The sequence below is a fragment of the Hippocampus bargibanti genome, linkage group LG03 (genome assembly GCF_051943395.1).
Source record: "Hippocampus bargibanti isolate YZ-2025 linkage group LG03, ASM5194339v1, whole genome shotgun sequence".
Taxonomy (NCBI): domain Eukaryota; kingdom Metazoa; phylum Chordata; class Actinopteri; order Syngnathiformes; family Syngnathidae; genus Hippocampus; species Hippocampus bargibanti.
In genome coordinates this window covers 191427-215327 of record NC_142736.1, presented here as the reverse complement: position 1 = coordinate 215327, position 23901 = coordinate 191427, and the positions used below count along the sequence as shown (strand labels likewise).

Genomic DNA, 23901 nt, shown 5'->3' with positions numbered 1-23901 from the left:
CGCGGTCGATGGAAGCTGTTGTTGTCTGTGATACTCACTTCACTGGAGTCCTCCTGCTGGTTGATGACCGTGAGTGCGTCCTCGGAAGCTTGCCTCTTGGCCTCAGCCAGGGCCCTCTCCATTTTGGAGCGTTCTGCCGAAATCAGCTCGTGAGCTTTCCTCTCGGCGTCCGAAACGGCCTTCTGCAGCTCCGACATCGCCTGTCGCTTTACTTCGTTGACGGCTTCCTCTGCCACGGCGGGGGAGAAACAATGGGAGGAAGAAAAGAGTTTTGATGCGTTACAGCTTCCGCCCGCCTGCTCCGCCATCTTTTATTGAAGCTCTTTAAAGGACAACCGACACCTGCGGACAAGTTGCGTCCATCATTTGTCAAATGACTTCTACTGAGCGCATTTGACAGATTCCAAGATTCCAGCGCATGTAGCTAGATTTGACCTTTTTAAGCGCCACAGATGGCCAAGTTGGAATCTCTCATCACTGAAATATGTGATGAAGGAATTCATATCTCGTCTTCACAGACCAGATTTGCCTATGAATTAATTAATGAAATATATATGCCTACTGTCCAGACGTGGCGGTGCCGGACTCTGCTATGATTGGTCCTTGCTCTCAGGTTGGGGGGAGCAAAGGACTAATCCCTGCGGCTCCACTGATTACATCTATTGTCCTGACTGACGACTGGCCAGATTGCCCCATTTGGTATAACCTCATCAGCATAACTATGTTGCCTAAGAAGTTTGTTGTATGAACGATCCAAATTGAACGTCACCCCACCAAACCGGTTTAATGAAGGATTTAGTTGTTTTAAAAGAATCGCTTCTTTGACCCCCCTTTCAAAGCGTCGATTTTCTTTGGCTAAGATTTTAACCTCACTGTCTTCAAATGAGTGCTTGCTAGCTTTTAGGTGCATATGTACTGCCCATTGAGGCCCACGAGTATTATCCCTGCCATGTTGATGGTCTTTTTTGTTGAGAATTTGTTGAGTCTCCCCAGTGTATTGCTTTTTACAATGTATTGAATAAACGACGTTACTTTGTTTTTCATTTGATGTAGAGATAGGGCCGAAACTACCAATAAGACTTTGGTTTGCTGCCAAAGCTTCTTGGATATGAAGCCAAACGTCCGACACCTTCAAAGACGACGGCTGAAGAAAGCTTTTCATTGATAATGAAATATATATTTCGCAGTCCATTTGCATATACCACCAACGGCTTTTATATCTTTCTTTGGAGAAACCCAATAATTGAAGATGAAACTATAACGGCGACACCAAAGGCAAAGAGTGCGATTGCTTTTCCCCTCGATCGTAGTGAACGGCGGCAAAGTACTCCACCACCTGCAAGTGCACCAAAACCGACCCCACAATCGATCTACGGTATACTTGAGGAGCAACGTAGCAAAAACACCCCGCGACCGAGATTTTGTTCCTGAACCATTCAAGTGACATACGAACAATCAGACAGAAAGGGAATCCCATGATGACGGCTGAACAGCCAAGCTGGTGACAAAACCTTGGAAGCATCTGCTGTTCTCCACTCCCAGTCCAGATTGTGTTGGAATTCATCACTGACTGTCTGGATATTTGCCTTTTCTGGCATCAACTTTTAAATCTTGGATGCTGTGCATCTGTCGGCCGAGATGCAACAAAAAAAGCAGCTTAAAGGACAACCGACACCATTTTTTTGGGGGGGTTTCCTAACTGACATCAGAAAAACGTTTGATAGCATCTCAAATAGCCAAAACACGCAGGCTGATATTTTGAGTCAAATGCAAAACACCAATAAAATGATTCCAAGTCTCCCAAAACTGCCACAAAACAAGCTCGGAACTGGGCAGATTCAGAAGGTCCCGCCCCCTTATTCGTGATGTCACGCCAGGATACTCCTTCACAAACTGCCTTGCTCCAGAATCAAAAATATGGCTTCAGATTCGGAGAAGATGCTTTCTTGTTTCTCATCCAGTTACGAATAGGTTTCAAATAGTTCTGAAGAGGAAAGCATACATGTTTGCCATCGATTCAAGAAGTCTGGACTCCAATGTAGCGCCCAGAAAATGCACAAGATGGCGCCCAAGCTACGTTGGAAATGGGCTGATTTGTCTGCTGGGAATGTGTGTCAACTTACACCTTCTTTATGCGTGTTACCGCCATTGGCTGCCACGCACAATGCTTCACCATGGCATTATTGATGTCGTTTTCCTTGTAATTTTGCCATCAACGCGGTGTTTTCAGATGAAAAAAAGTACCCAAAATGCATTGTGTGTCGCTTTCTCGAGCACGGGCGTTCCCTCCGTGACGTCACAAAGGGCATCGGCATCAACTGGAAAACAAGACTTCCGGAATATTCAGTGCAAATCTTAAAAGGTGAAATCTAGCGACATGCGCTGGAATCTTTGTCAAATGCGCTCAGTCGACGTCATTTCAAGTTATTTGACAAATGATGGACGCAGCTTGTCCGGGGGTGTCGGTTGTCCTTTAAAGATGCCGTGAGTGAGGTACGTTACTCACCCTGCTTGTTTTGGAGGTGCTTTAGTGCTGGCGAAAGTGGGATGCTTGTCGTACCTGTATGAAAAACAACTGCAGTTAAAATGGTTTTTTTTTCATCTGCTGGTGAAAATGCAGTGCAATATATTGCCAACAGCAGCAGCATGGTTAATATATTAATTAATATATGATTGGTCGCCTAATCCAGGGCGGATTCAATTGAAAATCAATGTGTCCATTTTTGAAGTGATTTTCAATGTTATATATATATTTTTGGGGTGGGTGGGGGGTAATATAGGGGTGAGAAGGAACGTGAGATTGTAGTTGGACAACAGAATGATTGTTCTGTGCTGCTGTGGCAGGCCCAGGGGCCATTTTTTTTTTGGGGGGGGGACTGCATTTTCACTGCAGCTTAACTGCAGTGGCCTTTCATAGCGGTTACAGATGGAGGATGGAATGGATGTTTGGACACATTTTGGCATCATCATAACAACAATAATAATAATAATAATAATACATTTCATTTATAAATGCCTTTCAATCGTGTCTCTTTTCAATCCTTTGACCTCCGACGACTGAAAGGCCTCTGTCTTTTTTGTCTTAATGTCTTAATGGTACCATATAGGTGTTATTTATCATTTATTTTCTTATTTTCTTAGCACTACAGTTGTAAGTCGCTCAAATAAATATATGAAGAAACATACACAAATAAATAAATCAACATATATGTGTACAATTTATTATTATTATTATTATTATTTAATATTATTATTTGTTTTTTTTCCTTAGTGGTACAGTGAGAAGTTTGAAAAAAAAGGATATTATATAAATACAATTAATTGTTCTTAAGACTACAGTTCTAAGTTGGCAAAAAAAGGAAGTAATATATACATTTAGTGAAAAAAATATATTTCGTTTAAAAATATATATATTCCTTTTCTTCGGTGTATTTATTTATTTATAAGCCATCTCTTTCTCTCTCTCTGTGTATGTATATATATATATATATATATATATAGTTTTTTTTCTTGAATTATTTAATTAAGTGTTGAATTTATTTATGTATGTATTTATGTAGTTATTTCTTGATTGATTTTTATCTTGGCGACTTATAAGAGTCGTGCTCCAAATGTCGCTTTGTCAAGCTCCAATCCAAAACATACAATTGGGTGGTAACGACGATTTGCGTAAGGAAAGGATGAAGTGAGAATTTTCTTTTTGCAAAATGTCCATTTTGTGAGTTTGCGCAAGGCATTTGTTAGCGCGACGTGACAGGAGAAAAGTTCTTACCGGCTTTTCTCCAGATTTCCTCCGGCAGGTATCCCGACGGAGGTCTGTGTAGAAAGTCTCTGTGGATCTCTGCAAGACGCAAAGGCACCCAATCGACAATGTGCATGTCTGTATACGTTGAAACTGTGACGTACGGCCCGTGCGCTCCTAAAGTCCACTTCATGACCGCTACGTGGGTGGACGATTTAGACCATTTAGAAATTCCAACTGGGGTGACAAGTCCCAAAGTGAAGACTGTAAATCAACACTTTTTTTTTTTTTGCTTCTCAAAAGATGTTTTTCGCCTCACAGTTTTAGAAAAGTATGTTTAACTGTCTAAAAATCTTAACTTTTGTTGGTGAGGACAACCTGAACTGGTTGCCAGCCAATCTTAAGGCGCACATAGACAATCAACCATCCGCATTGTCAATTAATTTCCCGTGTTTCATTAACCTGCCTCTGCGTGTTTTTGGAATGTGGAAATTAACCGCAGTACCCGCAGAAAACCCACGTGGGCACAACAACAGTGATACCTCATCTTAACAAACTTAATTGGTTCCCAGAAAGTGTGTGTAAGGCAAAAGGTTCATCTTCCAAACATTTATTTCCCATAGGAAACCAGTAAAATGAGAATAATCCGTTGACAGGTCCCTATAAAACATAATGTTCGACTAAATAAGCCTTAAAACTACACAAAATAGACCTTCTTTTATGTCTAATAAATGTGCTATTGGATTGTAATGAAAGAAATAAACGGTACTGTATCATCAAGTGGTTTTATTGAGCTCTGTGACGGTCGGAGATGTCGTTGCCTCTTGATGATATCCGAGTGAATTTGTCGTGCTTTCTCGGCAATGATACCCTCACTCACACTGTCCCCTGCTAGTTGCTTTTCATTAATCCAAATCAACAGAAGTTTTTCAACCTCTTCTTTTGTTATCTGACTAGCTGTTGGCTATCCGGCAATCCATTAGCGAGCTGACTGGCTATTAGCTGTCTATGTGGCTGTTAGCTGTCTGGGTGGCTGGCTGTTGACGACAGTTTGGCTATCTATTAGCTATTTATTAGCTGAGCTAGCTAGTTTTCTTTCTTATGTTTGAGTTCCAGGTTGAGTGAACGCCGGTGCGTGTGGCTGCCGCTGCTCAGCCAAAGAAAAACTGATCCTGTGAGTGTAAAGTGACCTTGAGAGTTTTGAAAGGCGCTTATTATTATTTATTATTATTATGAACTTAAAGCCCCCCCTGCCCCTCATTTTGTTGTCATCGCATCCCAATCCTGACATGTAGCCCAAGAGAGTCAGTCAAAGTCTCCTGATGCTTCCAGTCAATCCCTTGCCCTCGTCATGAAACGAGCCCCATCTTGCTACTGGTGTTTTAGCCGTCGTGTGTGTTTGTCTACCTGTCTGTCTTCCTGTCTGCCTGTCAGCAGCGGAAGAAGCTCCTTTGGGAAGTGCCTCACTGCCGCTAGCTGCGTTGGAGGAGGAGTTGTGATGATGAGCAGGAGGAGGAGGAGGAGGAAGGAGGCGCTGTCCGTCGCTCCCACCTTTTTTCATCTCCTCCGCGTGGCTGTAGCGCCGTATCCAATGGTTCATCTCCTCGCGATCCGCCTCTTGGCAACGTCGCAGCACCGTCAGGGAGCGTCGCGTCTTCTCCACCATGTCCATGATGCAGTTGAGCAGCTGATGGGGGCGGACAAATTGGGACTTGAAACCACGCTCATGTTGAACCGTCATGAATTTGGAGATTGTTATTTTCAAATCTAATCGATGCAGAGTGAAAGCTCCCAAGTGCTCAACTTGCAATGTCCTGTTCCCGTTGAAGAAAAGCAAGGCTTTTCGCTGCGCCTTATACAGTGATACAACTCAAATGGTTCCCAAAAAGTGTGTGTAAGGCGAAAAGTCGGTATTCCAAACATTCATTTCCCAGAGGAAACCATTCAAATGAGAATAATCCGTTCCCAGCTTCCCATAAAACATCATTTTCAACTAAATAAGCCTTAGAACGACACACAACAGACCTTATTTTATGTATAATAAATATGCTATGGTATTATAATTAAAGAAATAAACTGTACTGTATAATAAAGTGGTTTTATTCATCTTTGCGATGGTCGTTGATGGAATGGAGTGGCCGGTTTAATCAGCATTAAACACTTGATGAGGAACGTAGCCTTCTCCTTCTTCTTTTTGGAGTCTGATTGATGGGATATTTTAACCTTGCAGTCTACACTCTGCCTTTGAACGATCAAAGTTGAAACGAGTCCAAATGTCACTGTTTTCTCTCCATTTTGTCACTCTCTCTCTGTCGTCTGCCTGTCTCTTTAATGTTTAAACCACCTCCCCTCACTGCTGCCTTCTTGACCAATCACGTGGCTTTAACCGACGACTGGGGGCGGGGAATAGAGGAGCAAAACGGTCAGCGGCCATTTTCTTGTTAGGCGAACGGGCTCGTTCGCGCGCATGACACATCATTCATTGTGGCGCTCCGTGTGCGTCCTGAAAAATAGCTCGTATGCCAAGGTAAAATTTTCATCAATGTAACGTTCGTCAACCGAAAAGTTGGCAAGCCAAGAAGGCCTTGGTAAACCGAGGTATGACCAATCCAATAAGGCAACAACAGCTGGGCTACAGATGAGAAGGTTGAACTGATTCCTTCCGCCCTTGTGCTCCATTCGCCGCCAACTGGCCAGATTTTTCTGTGAGCTCCGCCAGCGTCGCGCAACCAAGCGACGTTCGCCATGCAAGTTCTCCGTGGTTGGTCTTGCTCGTTGGACGGCGCCGTTCGTCGCCCCCTCCCCCACCCCCACTAAGCTCTATTTATATCAGCAAAGTGTTGCTAATTTGGCAGAGGTCCAAGCCTGGCCGGTTCTCTCCGTGGCGGCAGCTCTAGTCTCAGCTGTTCGGCCCAGCTGGAGCTGCTCTCTGCTGGGTCCCGAGCTCCATCTGGGGCCCGATTTCTTTGCATGAGTGTGCAAAAAATTCCCTTTCCTGAAGCCAAAGTGTTGTCAAAACCCAGGAAAAGAAATAAAAAGAAATGAAAAAGCGCATCGATGCCTACGTTATCAAGGTGCTTCCATTCTTCTGCCCATTCTCGATCTGTTAGACGGTGGTCGATTACTTCCTCCTGGCGGGATCCGTGCACTGCTGTCAAGTAAACAAAACGGCTTGTTCAATTGACTCAAATGAAATGGTCAAAAAAAATCATCATTCAAGCATCTTGATCCAGGTCCATTTTTGTGAAGAAAGAAAAATCTGGATTCAGATCATTTGAGATCGTGCATCTAATTGCAAAATCTATGGAAGAGGATGAGGGCCGATGAAGGGGGAAAAATGATGTTTGCAAGATTGTCACTTTTGGCTATTTGAGATGCTATCAAACGTTTTTCTGATGTCAGTCAGGAAACAAAAACATGGTGACGGTTGTCCTTTTAACAGCTGATGAAATGTGGTTCAGGGCAGAGGTCTGGGTCCCCCTTTTGCCACTTTGCCTCCGTATCGGCACGCCCGAAACTAATCCGGAGGACAGTTTGGCTGAGAATGCAAATCTTTCTTTTGCCGCGAAACAGTCGGACGGCATAAATAGTTGCCACAGTTGTAGCAGCGCATGGGTATGTAAGGCCGCGGGCTTTATATAGCCCTACGGATTAACCCGACGGACCGACAACTGCTCGTGGTTTCGAGCGCGCACCCGCGTTTTCACCCGCGGATAAACGTGGGGGTCAAGGGGTCATCGCCGAAGGCGCTCTACCTGTCTGTCGGTGTCTGTCTCTGTGCTCGTTATGCCTGTAAGCGTCTCGGTATTGGTGCGCCAGCGCCATGTCTTCCAAGCGGTAGTGCTGAGGGCCCATTTGAGGGTTCTGCGGGTGAGGCAGGCCGTTGGGCGGGTGCGTCGGGAGCCCGTTGGGAGGCGGGTGAGCAGGGAGGCCCGTGCTGGGGCTGAAGCGCTGGCTGGGGCTGATGGTGCAGGGCCTTTTGGAAAGGTGCTCGGGGTGCAAACCGTCTCGCTCTGATGAGTCTTTGGTCCTGGGGAGGGAAGCATGGAAACGGTCAACTGGGTGTACAGATAGATAGACATATGAAGACAAAAAGACATTTTGTCTTCAATTAATGTCTCTCCTATAGACGTCTTTTTGTTTTTTTTTTAAAGTATCATTAGATTGTGAAGATCATTTTTCGAAATGACGCTAACCGAAAGACGAGCTGTTCACAAGATCAACAAAAAACGTAGCCAATATCAAATCTGATCTGCCGCGGATCAAAATGAATGAAGGTCAGCTTTAGCCGAGCGAGAAAGAATTGATGGAGCGCTCACGCTGACGTCTCGCGGGCTTTCAAGGTCATCCTCACGGTGACCACATTGCGACTGCGACAAGCCGTGTTATTTCTCCGCCATTTACGCTTAGCGTTCCTTGCCGGGGGTTTCGGCAAACGCCAATTCTGTCAATTTCGACAACTCACACGTGGCTCAGAGAAACACGGGCGTGTTTTCCCGCGGAGAGCGGCTTGTTGTTCAGTTACGGCGAGGCGAGGCGAGCGCCGCTCTGGAGTTTGAGCGCAGCTGTCTGCCATGTGTCTCCAACAAAGCCAAATCAGAACGTCCATCCTGCGTCTCAAGCGTTTAATCTGAATATCCCTCGGCCTGCCCCGAAGATTGCAACCATTCCTCATGCTCCCGCCTCGCTTCAGCTTGGGCCATATTATGGACCAAATATAGTGTGTGTGTGTGAGGGGGCAGATGTTTCCAGGCACTGTGGAAGTGTGTGTACGCGTGCATGTGTGGAAGCGTATGCGTGAGCGTGGATGTTTTCAAGCCATCTGGTCAGTTTAAAGGGGAGTGTTGAGATTAATCTTTTTAGCTCAATGGTACTAGGGATAGTGTCTTTGTAGATCTGGAGAAAGCGTATGACATGGTGCCCAGAGAAGAGCTGTGCTATTGCACGAGGAAGCCTGCAGTGACAGAAAAGTATGACAGAGCGGTCGGCGCAAGACATCTATCATGACTGAAAGACAGTCGTGAGGTGTGCTGTCGGTGTGACGGAGGAATTCAAGGTGGAGGTGGGACTCCACCAGGGGTCAGCTCTGAGCCCCTTCTTATTCGCAATGGTGATGGACAGGCTGACAGACGATGGCAGACGAAGAGTGATGCTACAGGGGGAAGAGATAAAAGAGGTGGAGGATTTGAAGTACTTGGGGTCAACTGTCCAGAGCAATGGAGAGTGTGGAAAAGAGGTGAAGAAGCGTGTCCAGGCAGCCAGGAGCGGCTGGAGAAAAATGTCAGGCGTGATGTGTGATGTCAGGCTTTCAGCTAGGATGAAGGAAAGGTGGTGAGAGCAGCCGTGATGTTTGGACTGGAGACAGTGCCACTGAAGAAAAGACAGGAAGCAGAGCTGGAGGTAGCAGAGCTGAAGATGTCGAGGTTTTCTTTGGGAGTGACCAGGTTGGATCGGATCAGGAATGAGTACATTAGAGGGACAACTCATATTAGAGGCTTTGGAGACAAAGTCAGACTGAGATGGTTTGGACACGTCCAGAGGAGAGAAAGTGACTGTATCAGGAAAAGGATGCCGAGCCTTGAACTGCCTCACGGACCCAGCGTGCAAGGCACTTAAAATGCGGCTAAAAAAGACAGACATTTGATTTGACATCAGACGACGCATGTGAGGTAGTGTCATATGTAAAGTGAGGTCGTTTTATGGGGACCAGGGAACTGATTATTCTCATTTTAATGGTTTACTATGTGAAATTAATTTTGGGGATACACACTTTTCGCCTTACACACTCTGTCCGGGAACCAATTAAGTTGGTAAGCCAAGGTATCACTGTACCCGCAAAAATGTCGTATTACGATCGGTGACCTGGTTAATCCGAGTGTATTTTGAGCATGCCGGCAATGCAGTACTGGTACACATCCGCAGCGAAGAGTCGGCAGGACGAAAGGCCCTGCCCATTGCCTGAACACCCCACCTACAGTACCCCCACCCCGACTCCACCGAGCCAGGCCTGCTGTGCACAAGGCAAGAGGTGGTGAGGCCGGAGGTGTGCCGATTACAGTCCCGTCCAACCAAAGCGCCTCCCCCTCATCACCCGACGGAGGATGCCTTCAGTGTTACGGTCAGCACATCACCATCTGGACACGTCCCTGACATATGGCCGGCTGCCGGGAGCCTGCGGGTCATGCAGTTAGAGCGGTAAAGGAGATGGAATAAGTCGGGGAAAATGAGATACGGAGTCAAGAGACTGATGAACGAGGCGGGGGTGGGGGCGGGGGCGGTATTTTAGAATATCACTCAATTGACATTCTCCAGGGAGTCAACAAAACAACATTCAACCATCGGTTCATGTCCTGCTCGTTTCTATTAACTCATTCACTGCCAGACAATGTGCAAACATGTGTCCACTCCGGTGCCAGGGTTTTTGTCATTGTCACTCAAAATTCCAGGACCCGCACAATATTGACTTTTAGGACAAAACAAACATTTAATCCAGCAGAAGAAATTTTAGACTCTCTTCTTTCATCAGGAAAAAAAAGAGTTAATTCCTACATTATATGGGTCTAGAGTTATATGAGCTTGAAATGTGGGCAGCTGTCTAAAATACAATGCAATACATAATAATAATACATTGCATGAAATGGGAAGGAGCGCTTTTACCTGTCAGGGGTCCTCCTCTTGCCGTGCTCGTTCATCTCCAACATGATTTCGGACGAATCGAGAGGTGAGCTGGCATTGGCGTCCAGGAGAAGCTGCTCGTGTTGGGCCAAGTATTGGGCTGGACTTTGTTTGGCCAGCCTGGCGCAGTGCAGCAACTCTCTCTGGAGCAGGGGCAGGTTGGCCTAAAAATGGACAAGCAAATAAATCAACCCAAATAAATAAAGACACGAAGAAACAAAGAAGATGGGTGCGTTTTGTTTTTCTACTTTCCTTTTCCTTTCATAACTTTGCTGCTGTGGAATGTCAATTTCTCCACTGATAAAGGCAAATCCAATCCAAATCCAATAAACACACAAAAATATACTCATAAATAAACACACAAATAAACAAATACATAAAATACATAAAAAAGCAACTAAATAAACACAAAGATAAAAATACATAAACACAAAAATATAAATAAACACAAATGTAAAAATAAACAAACAAACAAACATATATACGTACATAAATAAACACATACACAAAAATAAATACATCCACAAATAAATAAAGTAATTAGTAAATACATAAACAAATAAATACTTAAAAAATACATAACCAAAAAAATACATAGATAGATATATAAATACGCACATAAACAAACTCATAAAAATGAATAAATAAATAATCACATACATAAATACACACATAAATAAATAAATAAAAGAAATCCATCATTTGAGTGGGAGGAACCCCCAAAACATAACAAGTGCCGAAAGGAGATCTAAGCCTGAAACCGAAACGTGAAAAGGGACTAAATTCTTGATAAGAGCGTGCAAAAGTGAAATAAGAGGGAGTGATGGCTGAAGAGACACGGTGAGATAAGACAGATCTCTTGACACATTCCTCCGCCACGTGGATCGTGTACAAGTGCTGTCAAATAAGTCTCAAAGCAGACCTGTCTGCTTGATCAAACACAGACTGCTGCAATGGATGGCCGCCCACAAGCATACTTTTTGTCTGGACGTTCGACTAAATGGTCTACGCTGTCGTGTGGAGTACGGATAACCCCCCCCCCGATCAGGTTCACCCAAATAGAGTCGCCACCCAAATAGGTTGTCAGACTGAAATCTATTCTGCCGATGTGTCAATCGGGCCCAAATCCTTTTGCGAGCTGCTTTTATCCATCAAGCTAAGTCAACGTTTGCTATCATTTTGCTCGATTTGAAAGTCGCGTCAGTATGTGACGTCTCTCTTTCGTGGAGACGTAGGCGTAAGTGCGATACGCTAAGGGCAGACTTTAATATATTGCTTCGGTCGGAAACGGTCGCCAGTCCGTACGGCTAAATTTACCTTCAGGAAAGGAATGACGAAAGGCCTCAGAGGAAAGTTGGTAGCTTCGTGAAGTTTGGAATGAAATTCTTCAATGGTGAGGGTGGAATTCTGTGGAAGATGAGAGCAAAGATTCCAGGAAGGGATACAATCACAGTGGGAAAATACAGGTAACATCCCACTTACGACCAAACGCTCGGAAGTCGAAATGATTGTAAATCGAAATCCATTCAAAATGTTCAATAGAGACTCGGAGGCTAAATGATACGCATCCCTCTGGTGCCTTCACACGGTCGATTGCTGTGCGCGAGTGAGAGGCTGGCCAAAATTGTCCTACGCGTTGCGGTGCCAGGCGTGGTATTAACATTTTTAAAACTAGGGTCGTAAGTACGGGTGGCCGTAAGTCGAGCTGGTCATAAATGGGATGTTACCTGTAATTGGAGAAGTAAACAGTGGTCATGACATTTTTTTATTCCCTCGTACTAACTTTGACACATCAGACGCGTCATCTGACCTATTTTCCAGACTGGAAGGCGGATCCTAACCATGCGTTGGATATAATCCAGTGCGCCGTATTGATGGAAGCTATTTGGTCGTTTCTGTCATTCATTGCAAGTGCGCACCGTAACGCGATGCGCCTTATGGTGACAGCAGCAAAGCGTTTGCCGATGTAGGCGTCCCATATGTTTGGGCGTCCCGCAGCCATTTGTGAAATGGAGCCAGCCCGTCGACTTACCACCAGCCCCAGCACGAGGCTCCGCACTCGCTCTCCAATCTCGGGCGAGATGTCGTTGCCAAACTGCTGCAAGGTGGTCAGGAAGCGCTTCAGCTTGCAGAGCTGCCGGGCGCCGCACGCCGGCGGCAGCTGTTGGTTGGACAACGAAGACGTCGACGACATGGCCGGCCCGTTGCTGAAGCCGTTGGGGGTGGACGGGGCGCCGTTCAGCGAGGTGGGAGAGTGGCTGCTCCCGTTTAGCACTGTGGACGGACGGACGGACGGAAGGACACAAATGGGGAGAGAACAGGTCAACTGGCTCGGCGGCGACACCCCGCACGCATCCGCCGGCGAGATGTGAGGACGACGCGCTTACACCGCATCCCGCTAACTGAAAGGACATGCGACACTTCCCGACAAGTTGCGTCCACCATTTGTCAAATCACTTCAAATGACGTCGACTGAGCGCATTTGACAAAGACTCCAGCGCATGTCGCTAGATTTGACCTTTGAAGACTGCCGCTGAATATTCAGGAAGTTTTCCAGTTGATGCCGATCCCCTAAGTGACGTCACGGAGGGAACGCCCCTGACCGACAAAGTGACACACACAATGCATTTTGGCTACTTTTTTCCATCTGAAAACAGCGTGTTGATGGCGAAATTACAAAGAAAACGACATCAATAACGCCATGGTGAATCGTCGTGTGTCGCAGCCAATTGCGGAAACACGCATAGAGAAGGTGGAAGTTGACACAAATTCCCAGCGGACAAATTTAGCCCATTTCCGACGGAGCTTGTGGACCATCTTTTCTGGGGCTTTTTCTAGGCGCCACATTGGAGTCCAGACGGCTGGAATTGATACGGAAGGACTTCTTTCATCGATGGCAAACATGTATGCTTTCCTCTTCAGAACTATTTGAATCTTATTCGCAACTGGATGAGTAACAAGAAAGCATCTTCTCCCAATCTGAAGCCATTGTTTTGATTGTGGAGCAAGGTAGTTAGTGAAGGAGTATCCTGGCGTGATGTCGCGAACAAGGGGGCGGGACTTTCTGAATGTTTCTGTTTGGGGACACTTGAAGTCATTTTGATTGGTGTTTTGCATTTGACTCAAAATATCAGGCCACGTGTTGTCAGTTAGGAAAGAAAAAAATTGGTGTCGGTTGTCGGCGCCGCCTTCATATTTATTGCGGTGGTCTTGTGTGTTTTCATGCAAACTTCAGCTGCCTGACAAGTGCTAGCACTCCAGTGCCATCTCCCGCCACCTGCTCTCACGTCAGCCCCGTTCCTCTAATGCCTCCGCCCGCACCCGTCGACTCGCTCACTAGGACACAACTATAAGAGGAACTTGTAAATGAGGTGCCAAAAATAGTCGCGGGGCCCGCGTTGCTTTTATTCCAGTGGCAGGTGTGTGGCTAAATACGGCGGCGCACATGTCCATCGTCTGAAAACAGATTTGCAGCTTTGAGTTTGACGTTGACAAGTGCCACGCTTCAAGTCAGCAAACGTCTTCCAAACAGGCAAAAATCGCCTTCTGTTTTTATGGCGCTCCGCGGCTAACGTAGCCTGCCGTTGCTATCCGCGGATGAAAATAATAATCATCATTATATCATTTGATTTCTAAGCTCCTGTCAAAACTCTCAAGGTCACTTTACAGTCACCGGATCAGTTCTTCTGTGGGTGAGCAGCGCCAGCAATCACTCGACCCGCAAGTAACTCGAATAGATAAAAAAACTAGCTCGCTAGCTACTAGAGAGCTAACAGATAGCCAGCCCGCTGGCCTGATAGCTAATAGATGGCCAACAGATAGCCAGCCAATAGATAGCTTGCCAGCTGGATAGATAGCCAGCCAGCTAGCTAATAGAAGCCAGCCTCCTAGATAGCCAGCCATTAGCCTGGATAGATAGCCAGATAGCTAGCTAGATAACTAACTAACTTAATATGTATGAGTGGCCTATTTTGACGCACTTGGCAGCGTGCGTCAAAATTAAGCACGATGGCTAAAGCAAGTCTCCTGGCGCGGAAATGGCGGCCTCTGCCCCGCCGCCTTTCCACCAGCTGGTGGGCAAGGCAGCCACTCGCGCGCCACTGCCGCCAGCCGGCCTCGCACGCGCACTCTTGTCAACAGCAAGGGCATTTAGCCACCGAGGAGCACACTCCACGCTCAAGTAGCAAAGGCACCCGGGCGCCAGAACTGTTCCGCTTCAGCGGGCCGACAGGGCCTGCAAGGCCTTCTCTGCTGGCCTAAAATAGCTGATTCATGATATTTTGTCCAGACGGGACTTTTTACTTCATCTCTTCGCATCGGAAACTTGATATTAAATAGAAGACATCCAAATTGGGTGTCTACAAAAAGTCCTTGGATTCAAATTTTAAACCACCATTTTTAGTATCAAAAAGTCTTTATGAAATAATAACAATAACAATAATACATTTCATTTACCCACAATTATAATAGCAAAGGTCATCATCATTTTCTGTCCTGAAATGGACATTGCTATCCATAAGAAACAAAATGGCCCTCAACAAAAACGGCTAAATACAAAAAAAAAAGTAAAGGTAAGAATTTTAAGTAATAAAACTACCAGTAAAAAAGCAAGGTTGAAAAAAAAAATAAAAAAAAATTGGCATGTACGTATGATTTTTTTTATTGACAATTAAACATTTCTTCTTATGCACTCAATCAAACAAGATTGCCAGAGTATACAAAACTTATTGAAATGAATCAAAATATATTAATTGCAGCATTATATTTAATATAATATAGTATCATGAATATTTATAGAAGTGTCCTTGAGAGTTTTGAAAGGCGCTTCGAAATTAAATGTATTATTAGCTATCTATTTACTAGCTATTCGCTAACTATTTGCGAGCTATTAGCTATCTATTTGCTAGCTATTGGCTGTCTATTCGCTAGTTAATAGCTATCTGTTCGCTAGCTGATAGCTATCTATTCGCTATCTATTAGCTATCTATTCACTAGCTATTAGCTATCTATTCGCGAGCTATTAGCTATGTATTTGCTAGCTATTAGCTATCTATTCGCTAGCTAGCTAGCTAGCGTGCTATCTATTTGAGTTACTTCAGGGTTGAGTGAATGCTGGCGCGTGTGGCTGCCGCTGCTCACCCACAGGAAAAAAAAACTTATCCAGTGACTGTAAAGTGACCTTGAGAGTTTTGAAAGGTGCTTAGAAATAAATTGTATCATATGATAATTCAAGTGATATTTCCAAAAGTAGAGAAGTTGTGCATTTGTTTTTTTACTTGATTTACTGGTGGCGGGGGTGAAAGAAGCATTTCGAGCGGTTGCTTGGTTAACCGCCGGCGGTGGAGGAGGCATGGTTGGCGGGGTGGACCTGGGCTGGCTTTTCACATCCGCAGGTGAATCTGGCATTGTTCCAACCTTCTGCACTCTGCTACCTAGCGACAAATCAAGACAGGGAGAGAGTAAACGTTAATGTGGAGCATTAGCGTGAAGAAAAGACAAATACAAAACATCAAAATAAAAATCCACCGGGTTCCGTTCCGACAAAACGGTCGCAAGTCAAACGGTCGCAAGTTGAAATCCATTCAAAATGGCTGACGTGACCTTTACACGACAGAGTAGTATACGATGTCAATCTGTTTTTTTAAGCAACGTTTTCTAGTCAATACTATTGTATACCAAATTGTTTATAGGTCATTTATAAATGTTATAACTTTTACTGTCATGTTTATCATTTTATATTAATAATAATAATAATACATTTTATTTTAAGCGCCGTTCAAAGCTCTCAAGGACACTTTACAGTCACAGACAAGCATAGGTACTATCATAAATAAAATACAATCACAAAATAGAATACAATAAGTTTGGGGGCAGAGCAGCTGAAAACTCTGTCCCCCATCGTGCTGAGACGGGCAGGGGGGGTGGCACACGTAGGTGGAGGGAGGAAGAGGATAGAGATAACCAGCCAGCCAGCTGGATAGCTAACAAATAGCCAATAGATATCCCAGCTTATATATAGCTAGCTACCCTGATAGATAACTAACAAATAGCCAGCTAGCCAATACATAGCTAATAGATAGCCAGCAAACTAGCAAGCCCACAGACATCCAATAGATAGCCAGCTAACTGGATAGATAGCTAATAGACAGCCAGCCCGATAGCTAACAGATAGCAAGCTAAAAGTGACCTTGAAAGGCACTTACAAATGAACTGTATTATTATTATTATTATTATAATTATTATAAAACAAGCAAAGCAATTCAATGCGCAGGGTGGAAGTGGCCTGAAATGTGTATTGTGTCTCAGTTGGTTTTCCAAAGGCAAGGCTGGGAGACCATCCAGTAAGACCTGCTCAGCCACTCAGCTGCCGCCGCTGCCGCTGACTGAGAGCACCACTAACTAACTAAGCCTTGAGTCTCCTGCGCAGCTCCGACATCCCAATCGGTGCCCCCGACCAATCTCACCGACTGACAAAGTCGCGCGCTGGCGCGGCTGTCCCTTCTCGGACTTGACGGCCCGTGACAAGTGCAGCCGGATCTGCTGCTGTCCATCATCCGTCCCACTGACTTTCAGGAGACGTCCGTCCCGCTAGCGGAGGCTCCACTCTGCTCTGCCAGGACCAAACAAGGCAAGAGCAAGAGCAAGACTGGATCGCGGGGAGCAAATGGACGGCGGAGAGGAAAAGTGTTTTGGGGGGGGTGTTTTTAAATGCCTTTCGTCTACTCATGGAGGAGAAGAAGAAGTTCTCATATTTCAACTGAAAGCCTGATTGCAGCAAGAACTGACATTTCGTCTCACATCAAACGTATCTTAGAACAAACGACGAGCCGGTGATGATTGGCGTGAGGTGCTCCCTATTAGAAGCACCACTTAATAATAATAATAATAATCATCATTTGATTTATAAGCCCCTTTCAAAACTCTCAAGGTCACTTTACAGTCACATGATACGTTTTCGGTGGGTGAGTAGCGGCAGCCACACGCGCCAACCCCGCAAGCAAGTCAAATAGATAGAAAGTTAGCTAACTAGCTAATAGATAGATAGCTACATAGCTAATAGATAGCCAGCTAGATAGTCAGGTAGCCATCTAGATAGCCAGATAGCTAGTTAGGTAGCTAGCTACTCAGATAGCTAGCTAGCTAGATAAACAGCTGTATAGCTAGATAACTAAAAACCAAGATGGCAACTTTGATGTGGTTTCATCGATGTAACTACTAACCTATAACATTGTTCAACAAGAAACTCACTCACTAATAATATACTTGATGATATATGTATAGGGCGGACCCTAAAGCCTTGATTTTCTTCAAAAGATGACCTTGCGCCTCTATTTGGAAAAAATACACCATTCATCGGGTGTGCGCCTTATACACCGAAAAATCCGGTCAAGGATGGCAGTTTAGCATAATGTCCTTTTTGCCCCCCAAAAATGCCTCATAAGTCCCACGCTGAGCTGGCCAAGCGAACTATTAATCGATGGCCTGGGCTCAATCTGCCTGTTCAGTCGTCGTCTTCATCTCGGAGATCTGGACTTGGGCAGAAAACTCCTCCGTCACAGGAGTAATTGAGGACTTGAAACCCCCTCACAGGAAGCGCTCATTGGCCAGGTTACAAATGGATCGGTTCACGGAAAAGACAACCAATTCAAACAGCCATGTTTTATCGCTTACGGCTGTTGGTGCTTAGAACGTCCACGGGCGTGGTATTCTAATCAAGAAAACTATGTTTGACTCATGTATTCCTTTCATTCGCATATACTCTCAATAAATAGCTTGGCAGAGGGCTGCAGTATTTGGGCGTCTGTCGTGAATGACCGCGTCCCCTGCCGGCAGTAGAAGACAATCTTCCCGCGTTCGAGTCTTTGTCCACAGCGTCCGACCGAACATGTCTGACATCTACAAACGGATACAAATCATTCAAATATGCCACACAGGACTTGTGAGCTCTAGGCTCTCGGTCGTACAGGTGCGGTCCATCGAGGAAAAGGTTTCTTTAGCCGTCATCTGTACTTTTTGGAAGTTTCGCTCCTCATCCAACATAATGGAAGAAACTGTTACTCGACACTTCTACTCGACAAATGATAAAACACTTTTTCATCTCAAAACCATCATCATTGATTGAAATAAATAAAATAGCATTGATTTCATCTGCAAAAACTCTTGCCCCAAGTATTCCTCATCCCCTTTTTTTACGACAGAGAAGCTTGCAGCAGTTGCCTTCCTTATTTAAAGAGTGTCACCGCGCCGTTGTGCCGTATGAGGGTCATCGACATGATGATCCTCAAAAGCATGAGGGCCCCCCCAACCCCGCTAGACACTCGCGACATAAACACGCGAGTGTCGGAGATAGCGACTGGTATAAATAGACACGTTGAAAAAGAAGTCCAACCACATCAACAAGCCACCCTGTGCTAACAAAGTTTCCCGCGGGGAATCCGCCGTATGGCCTCGTAAACAAACGTCTTTTTGATGAAAGGACAACCGACACCTGCGGACAAGTTGCGTCCATCATTTGTCAAATGACTTCTACTGAGCGCATTTGACAAAGATTCCAGCGCATCGAGCTACATTTGACCTTCTAAGACTCGCGCTGAATATTCAGGAAGTCTTGTTTTCCAGTCCAGTTGATGACGACCCCCTAAGTGACGTCACAGAGGGAACGCCCCTGACCGACAAAGCGACACATTAGCTATTTGATATCTATTTACTGTCTATTAGCTATCTGGCTGCCTAGCAGACTATCTAGATAGCTAGCCATTTGCTATCTAGCTAACTATCTATTAGCTAGCTAGCTAGATTTTTATCTGAGTTATTCTGGGTTGAGTGAACGCTGATGCGTGTGGCTGCCGCTGCTGACCCACAGTAAAGAACTTATCCTGTGACTGTAAAGTGACCTTGAGAGTTTTGAAAGGTGTTTATAAATGAAATGCATTATTATTATTAGATAAACTTTGATAACAAAAAATGAATATTGATAACAGCAGTTTAAGGCAAGCAACAAACAAAACCCACTATAAATGAAATACAGTGATACCTTGGCTTACGAATTTAATTGGTTGCCAGAAAGTGTGTGTCAGGCGAAAAGTGTGTATTCCAAACATTAATTTCTCATAGGAAACCATTAAAATAATAATAATCCGTTCCCAGGTCCCCATAAAACATAATTTTCAACTATGTATCGATCATCATGTTTAGCGTTGTTTGTTAGCACTAAGCTAGGATCTCCCTTTTAAAGGGAAAGTATGCGATGGGCTGAAAACAAAATGTGTGGATTCCCAGATGCCAAAAACACGCTGGCTAATATTTTTATTATGATTCTTATGATGCTCATTGGGACGGACGGCTGAAAGAAAGGAAGGAAGATGAGGATAGCGGAGGCCGCCGAGTCTGTTTACTCCCTCTTTTGGGATTACAGACAGCTGTATAATCTGAACAGCTACAGGGACGGAGCTCACACATAACACACCAGGCCAGGGATTTCACTTTTTAATACATTAGGAAGTCTGCAACACCACCGACCCCCCCCCAACACCACCGCCATCTGCGGCCATCTGCGCTGAAGGACGAAACACTTGCCGAGAAAGCAGAAGGGAGACGAAAAAGACAATATCAGGTAGGGTGAGGTGGTTTCGATCCAGTTCTGGACCCCCCATCAAGAGGAAGCAGATGTGCCGCTGTCATTGACCATTAACTCATTCACTGCCATTCCCAAATTTATTCGGGAATTGAAAAGCGTGACAGAGAGCGCCATTCTCGATTTTCTCTGTGTTTTGCTTTTTCATGCTTAATAATAATAACAATAATAATAATAATAATAATAATCCATTTCCTTTCTAAGCGCCTCTCAAGGTCACTTTACAGTCACAGCATGCGTTTTTCTGTGGGTGAGCAGCGGCAGCCACATGCGCCAGCGTTCATTCAACCCCGCTAAAGCGCTGGTCAGACCTCTGGCTATGTTTTTGTCCCTTCCACAAGGGGCAGCATTTTTCTTTTGTCCATTTTAGCGCTTTGTTGTAGCTCCAGCTGTTGTTAAAGCACTAAATAAAACAATATGTATGTATGGCATTGTATTTTGGACAGCCGCCCTCATTTAAAGCTCAGATAACTCCAGACCCATATCATTTATTATAATAATAATTTCATCTGGAACTGCTTCGTGTCACAAAGAGAGTACAGAGAGTGCTGACGAATGAATGACTCTCTGTGTCTTTGTGTCGTCATGTTATTTGGTATTGCGTTTTTTCTGTTCTTTTGACGTCAAAACGGCACCGCGAGAGTGGCTGCCTTTACAGCAGATCCTGAATTTTGTTTTTCTGCTTTCATTCTTTTCATCACTTTGCTGCTGTGAAATGTCCATTTCTCCATCGCGAGACTAATAAATCTAATCCAAATTGAAACCACCGCAGTCGTTTTTGCCTCTTCAATGGCCACCGAGACTCTTGTCAGTGACCACATAGTCCAAAAACTCTCTCTCGGTCTGTCGCTTAGCCCCCCCCCCCTTACTCCGTCGCCATCCCCCCCGCTGTAATTGGCCCAGTCTCCAGGAATGCTGTTGTTTTTAATTTCTCCCAGCTGCTCTGGCTGGCTGCCCGGCCGCCTGCCTTCCCACATCTGTTCCCGATGAAGCCGCTGAGGAGTCCGCACAAACAGATCCTGAGCCTTTGGCCCGCATCCCCCGCACCGGGCCTCGGTATCAAAACACGGGGCTTGCAGCCCTGGGCCGTGGACCTTAAATTCACACATACATCTTCTCTCACACCCCGCGCGCTAAAAACAGACACATTTCTATTTAGAAGAGTAAAAAAAAAGAAAAATGCTGAGGCGCAGTGGCGCGTAAGCTCATCTCCTGAGGAAGAACAGCAAGCTATAGAAAGAGCAGATGTTCTCTCAGGATGGCTAATCACGGTGGCCTAAGATTTGTTTATTTGTGTCAGCACCAATCGGGTGCCTTCGGACCCATGCGAACCCTTGCGGACTCGGCTTCATCTTGATCTGATTTGGAGTTCAGAGGCTTTGGAGTCCACACTAATGACAGCCTGTGTGGCGAGGTTGCACACACACACACACACACACACACACACACACACACACACACACACACACACACACACACACACACACACACACACACACACACACACACACACACACACACACACACACAACCACGCACGCGCATGCACACACACACACACACACACACACACACACACACACACAAATGCGTATGACATATGTCGGCAGATGTGATGTGCTCAAGCTGCAAACATGATGGGGTGGAGGAGGGGTCGGGGGGGGGGGTTGTAATGCTAACTGAACAAACAAGCCTGACAGAAAGCCACTATAGGGAGGTGGTTTGTGCTTAAAAGCACTTACATATAAAAAAAATCCTCGTCTCACCCACCATGGGAGGAGTCTTCCCCCATTTTTTTAGCTTGGGTCCTCTACCAGAGGCCAGGAAGCTTGAGGGTTCTGCGCAGTATCCGTGCTGTTCCCAGCACTGCGCTTTTCTGGACCGAGATATCCGATGTTGTTCCCGGGATCTGTTGCAACCACTCGTCGAGTTTGGGGGTCACTGCCCCAAGTGCTCCGACCACCACAGGCACGACTGTCACCTTTACCTTCCAGGCTCTCTCCAGCTCCTCTCTGAGCCCTTGGTATTTCTCCATTTTCTCATGTTCCTTCTTTCTGATGTTTCCATCACTCGGGACCGCTACATCTACGACAACGGCTTTCCTTTGCCCTTTACCTAGGACCACGATATCTGGTTGGTTGACCATTACCATCTTGTCAGTCCGTATCTGGAAGTCCCACAGGATCTTTGCTCGGTCATTCTCTACTACCTTGGGAGGTGTTTCCCATTTTGACCTTGGGGTTTCCAGTCCATACTCCGCACAGATGTTTCGGTAGACTATGCCAGCCACCTGGTGATGGCGCTCCATGTAGGCTTTCCCTGCCAGCATCTTACACCCTGCAGTTATGTGTTGGATTGTCTCAGGTGCCTCTTTGCACAACCGACACCTTGGGTCTTGTCTGGTGTGGTATATCCCTGCCTCTATGGCTCTGGTGTTCAGGGCCTGCTCTTGACCAGCCAGGATGAGTGCCTCTGTGCTGTCCTTTAGGCCAGCCCTCTCTAGCCACTGATAGGACTTCTTGAGATCAGCCACTTCTGCTATGGTTCGATGGTACATCCCGTGGAGGGGCTTTTCCTCCCATGATTGTCCCTCTTCCAGCACCTCATCCTCTGTTCCCCATTGTCTGAGACATTCTCTGAGTACATCATCCGTTGGAGCCTTCTCTTTGATGTATTCATTGAGCTCGGATGTTTCATCCTGGACAGTGGGTCTCACACTCACTATTCCCCGGCCTCCTTCCTTACGGCTTGTGTGTGTGTGTGTGTGTGTGCGTGCGTGTGTGTGTGCGTGCGTATGAAAGGAAATGAATTCTGGGTTAAGGGTAGACGTGTTATATTTCTGTCTGTGGGAGCTGCAGGTATCTTGTCACCCACAGCTCCTATCTGTGAAAGTTGTTATTGATGTAATTGTATTGAAGTTCTAGCGAGCATCTGTTCTCCGTCGGGAAGGTCTGGCTCCTGTCGGCACTGAAGTGGTGACGTGCAAGCACATCACTGCTGCCGACGTGCTCGCGGAGAGAAAAAAAAAAGAGAAGAAAAAAACTTCCTTTTCAGATTTTCCCAACGGCTGCTAATAAAATCCAGATGTGCGACTTGCGCTGACTCCCTCACCTCTCCTTTCTCCTCCTCCACTTCTCGTATCATTCCCCATCCCTTCATTTAGCCCCGCCCCCGCGTCTGTACTAATCATTTATTTCAGGTCTTTTATCTTCTTGCCCCCTTCTCATTTCAGACCTCCCCTCAAGGATCCATCGGCCACTACGCCCGAGTCATTTCTAAATAAAGGAAAGTATTTGCGACATTTAGTGAAGGTAGCCTGGGCCAAGAACAACTTCTTGGCGAGCCAGGCACATCTGGAGTGTGTTAGGAGTGGCAAGTCGTACCAAATGTGTCTCTTCCAGCCCAGCATGGGAGAGGAAAAAAAAAGTCTCCCATCTGGACCATAGAAAGTTTTGTTCAGGGTGTGTGTGAATGAGAAGGATCCAAGTACGGGTGATGCTACAGGGAGAAGAGATAAAGAAGGTGGAGGATTTTAAGTCAACTGTCCAGAGCAATGGAGAGTGTGGAAAAGAGGTGAACAAGCGTGTCCAAGCAGGCTGGAGCGGCTGGAGAAAAATGTCAGGTGTGATGTGTGATAGAAGGCTTTCAGCTAGGATGAAAGGAAAAGGTCTGTAAAATTGTGGTGAGACCAGCCATGATGTTTGGACTGGAGACAGTGCCACTGAAGAAAAGACAGGAAGCAGAGCCGGAGGTAGCAGGGATGAAGATGTTGAGGTTCTCTTTGGGAGTGACCAGGGTGGATAGGATCAGGAGTGAGTGCATTCGAGGGACAACTCATATTAGAGGCATT

The 23901-nt window shown here is 45.6% G+C and overlaps 1 protein-coding gene across 13 annotated transcripts in view; it reads right to left on the bottom strand.

Annotated features, from left to right (window-relative positions):
- The window catches only part of cbfa2t3 (CBFA2/RUNX1 partner transcriptional co-repressor 3), a 53868-nt gene that overhangs the window by 5765 nt on the left and 24202 nt on the right, over window positions 1-23901 (bottom strand). For 3 of the 13 annotated variants that reach the window (XM_088991364.1, XM_088991375.1, XM_088991372.1), the window contains exons 2-11: window positions 15694-15849; window positions 12450-12691; window positions 11735-11824; window positions 10400-10581; window positions 7498-7772; window positions 6808-6893; window positions 5150-5429; window positions 3773-3841; window positions 2507-2560; window positions 39-229 (exon numbers count right to left, since the gene is read on the bottom strand). In XM_088991364.1, coding sequence (XP_088847490.1) covers window positions 39-229; window positions 2507-2560; window positions 3773-3841; window positions 5150-5429; window positions 6808-6893; window positions 7498-7772; window positions 10400-10581; window positions 11735-11824; window positions 12450-12691; window positions 15694-15849 — 1625 coding nt within the window. Of the gene's footprint in view, window positions 1-38; window positions 230-2506; window positions 2561-3772; window positions 3842-5149; window positions 5430-6807; window positions 6894-7497; window positions 7773-10399; window positions 10582-11734; window positions 11825-12449; window positions 12692-15693; window positions 15850-16881; window positions 17039-23901 lie in introns of those variants that run through there. The other 10 variants (XM_088991370.1, XM_088991373.1, XM_088991365.1 and 7 more) reach the window with 10 other exon arrangements.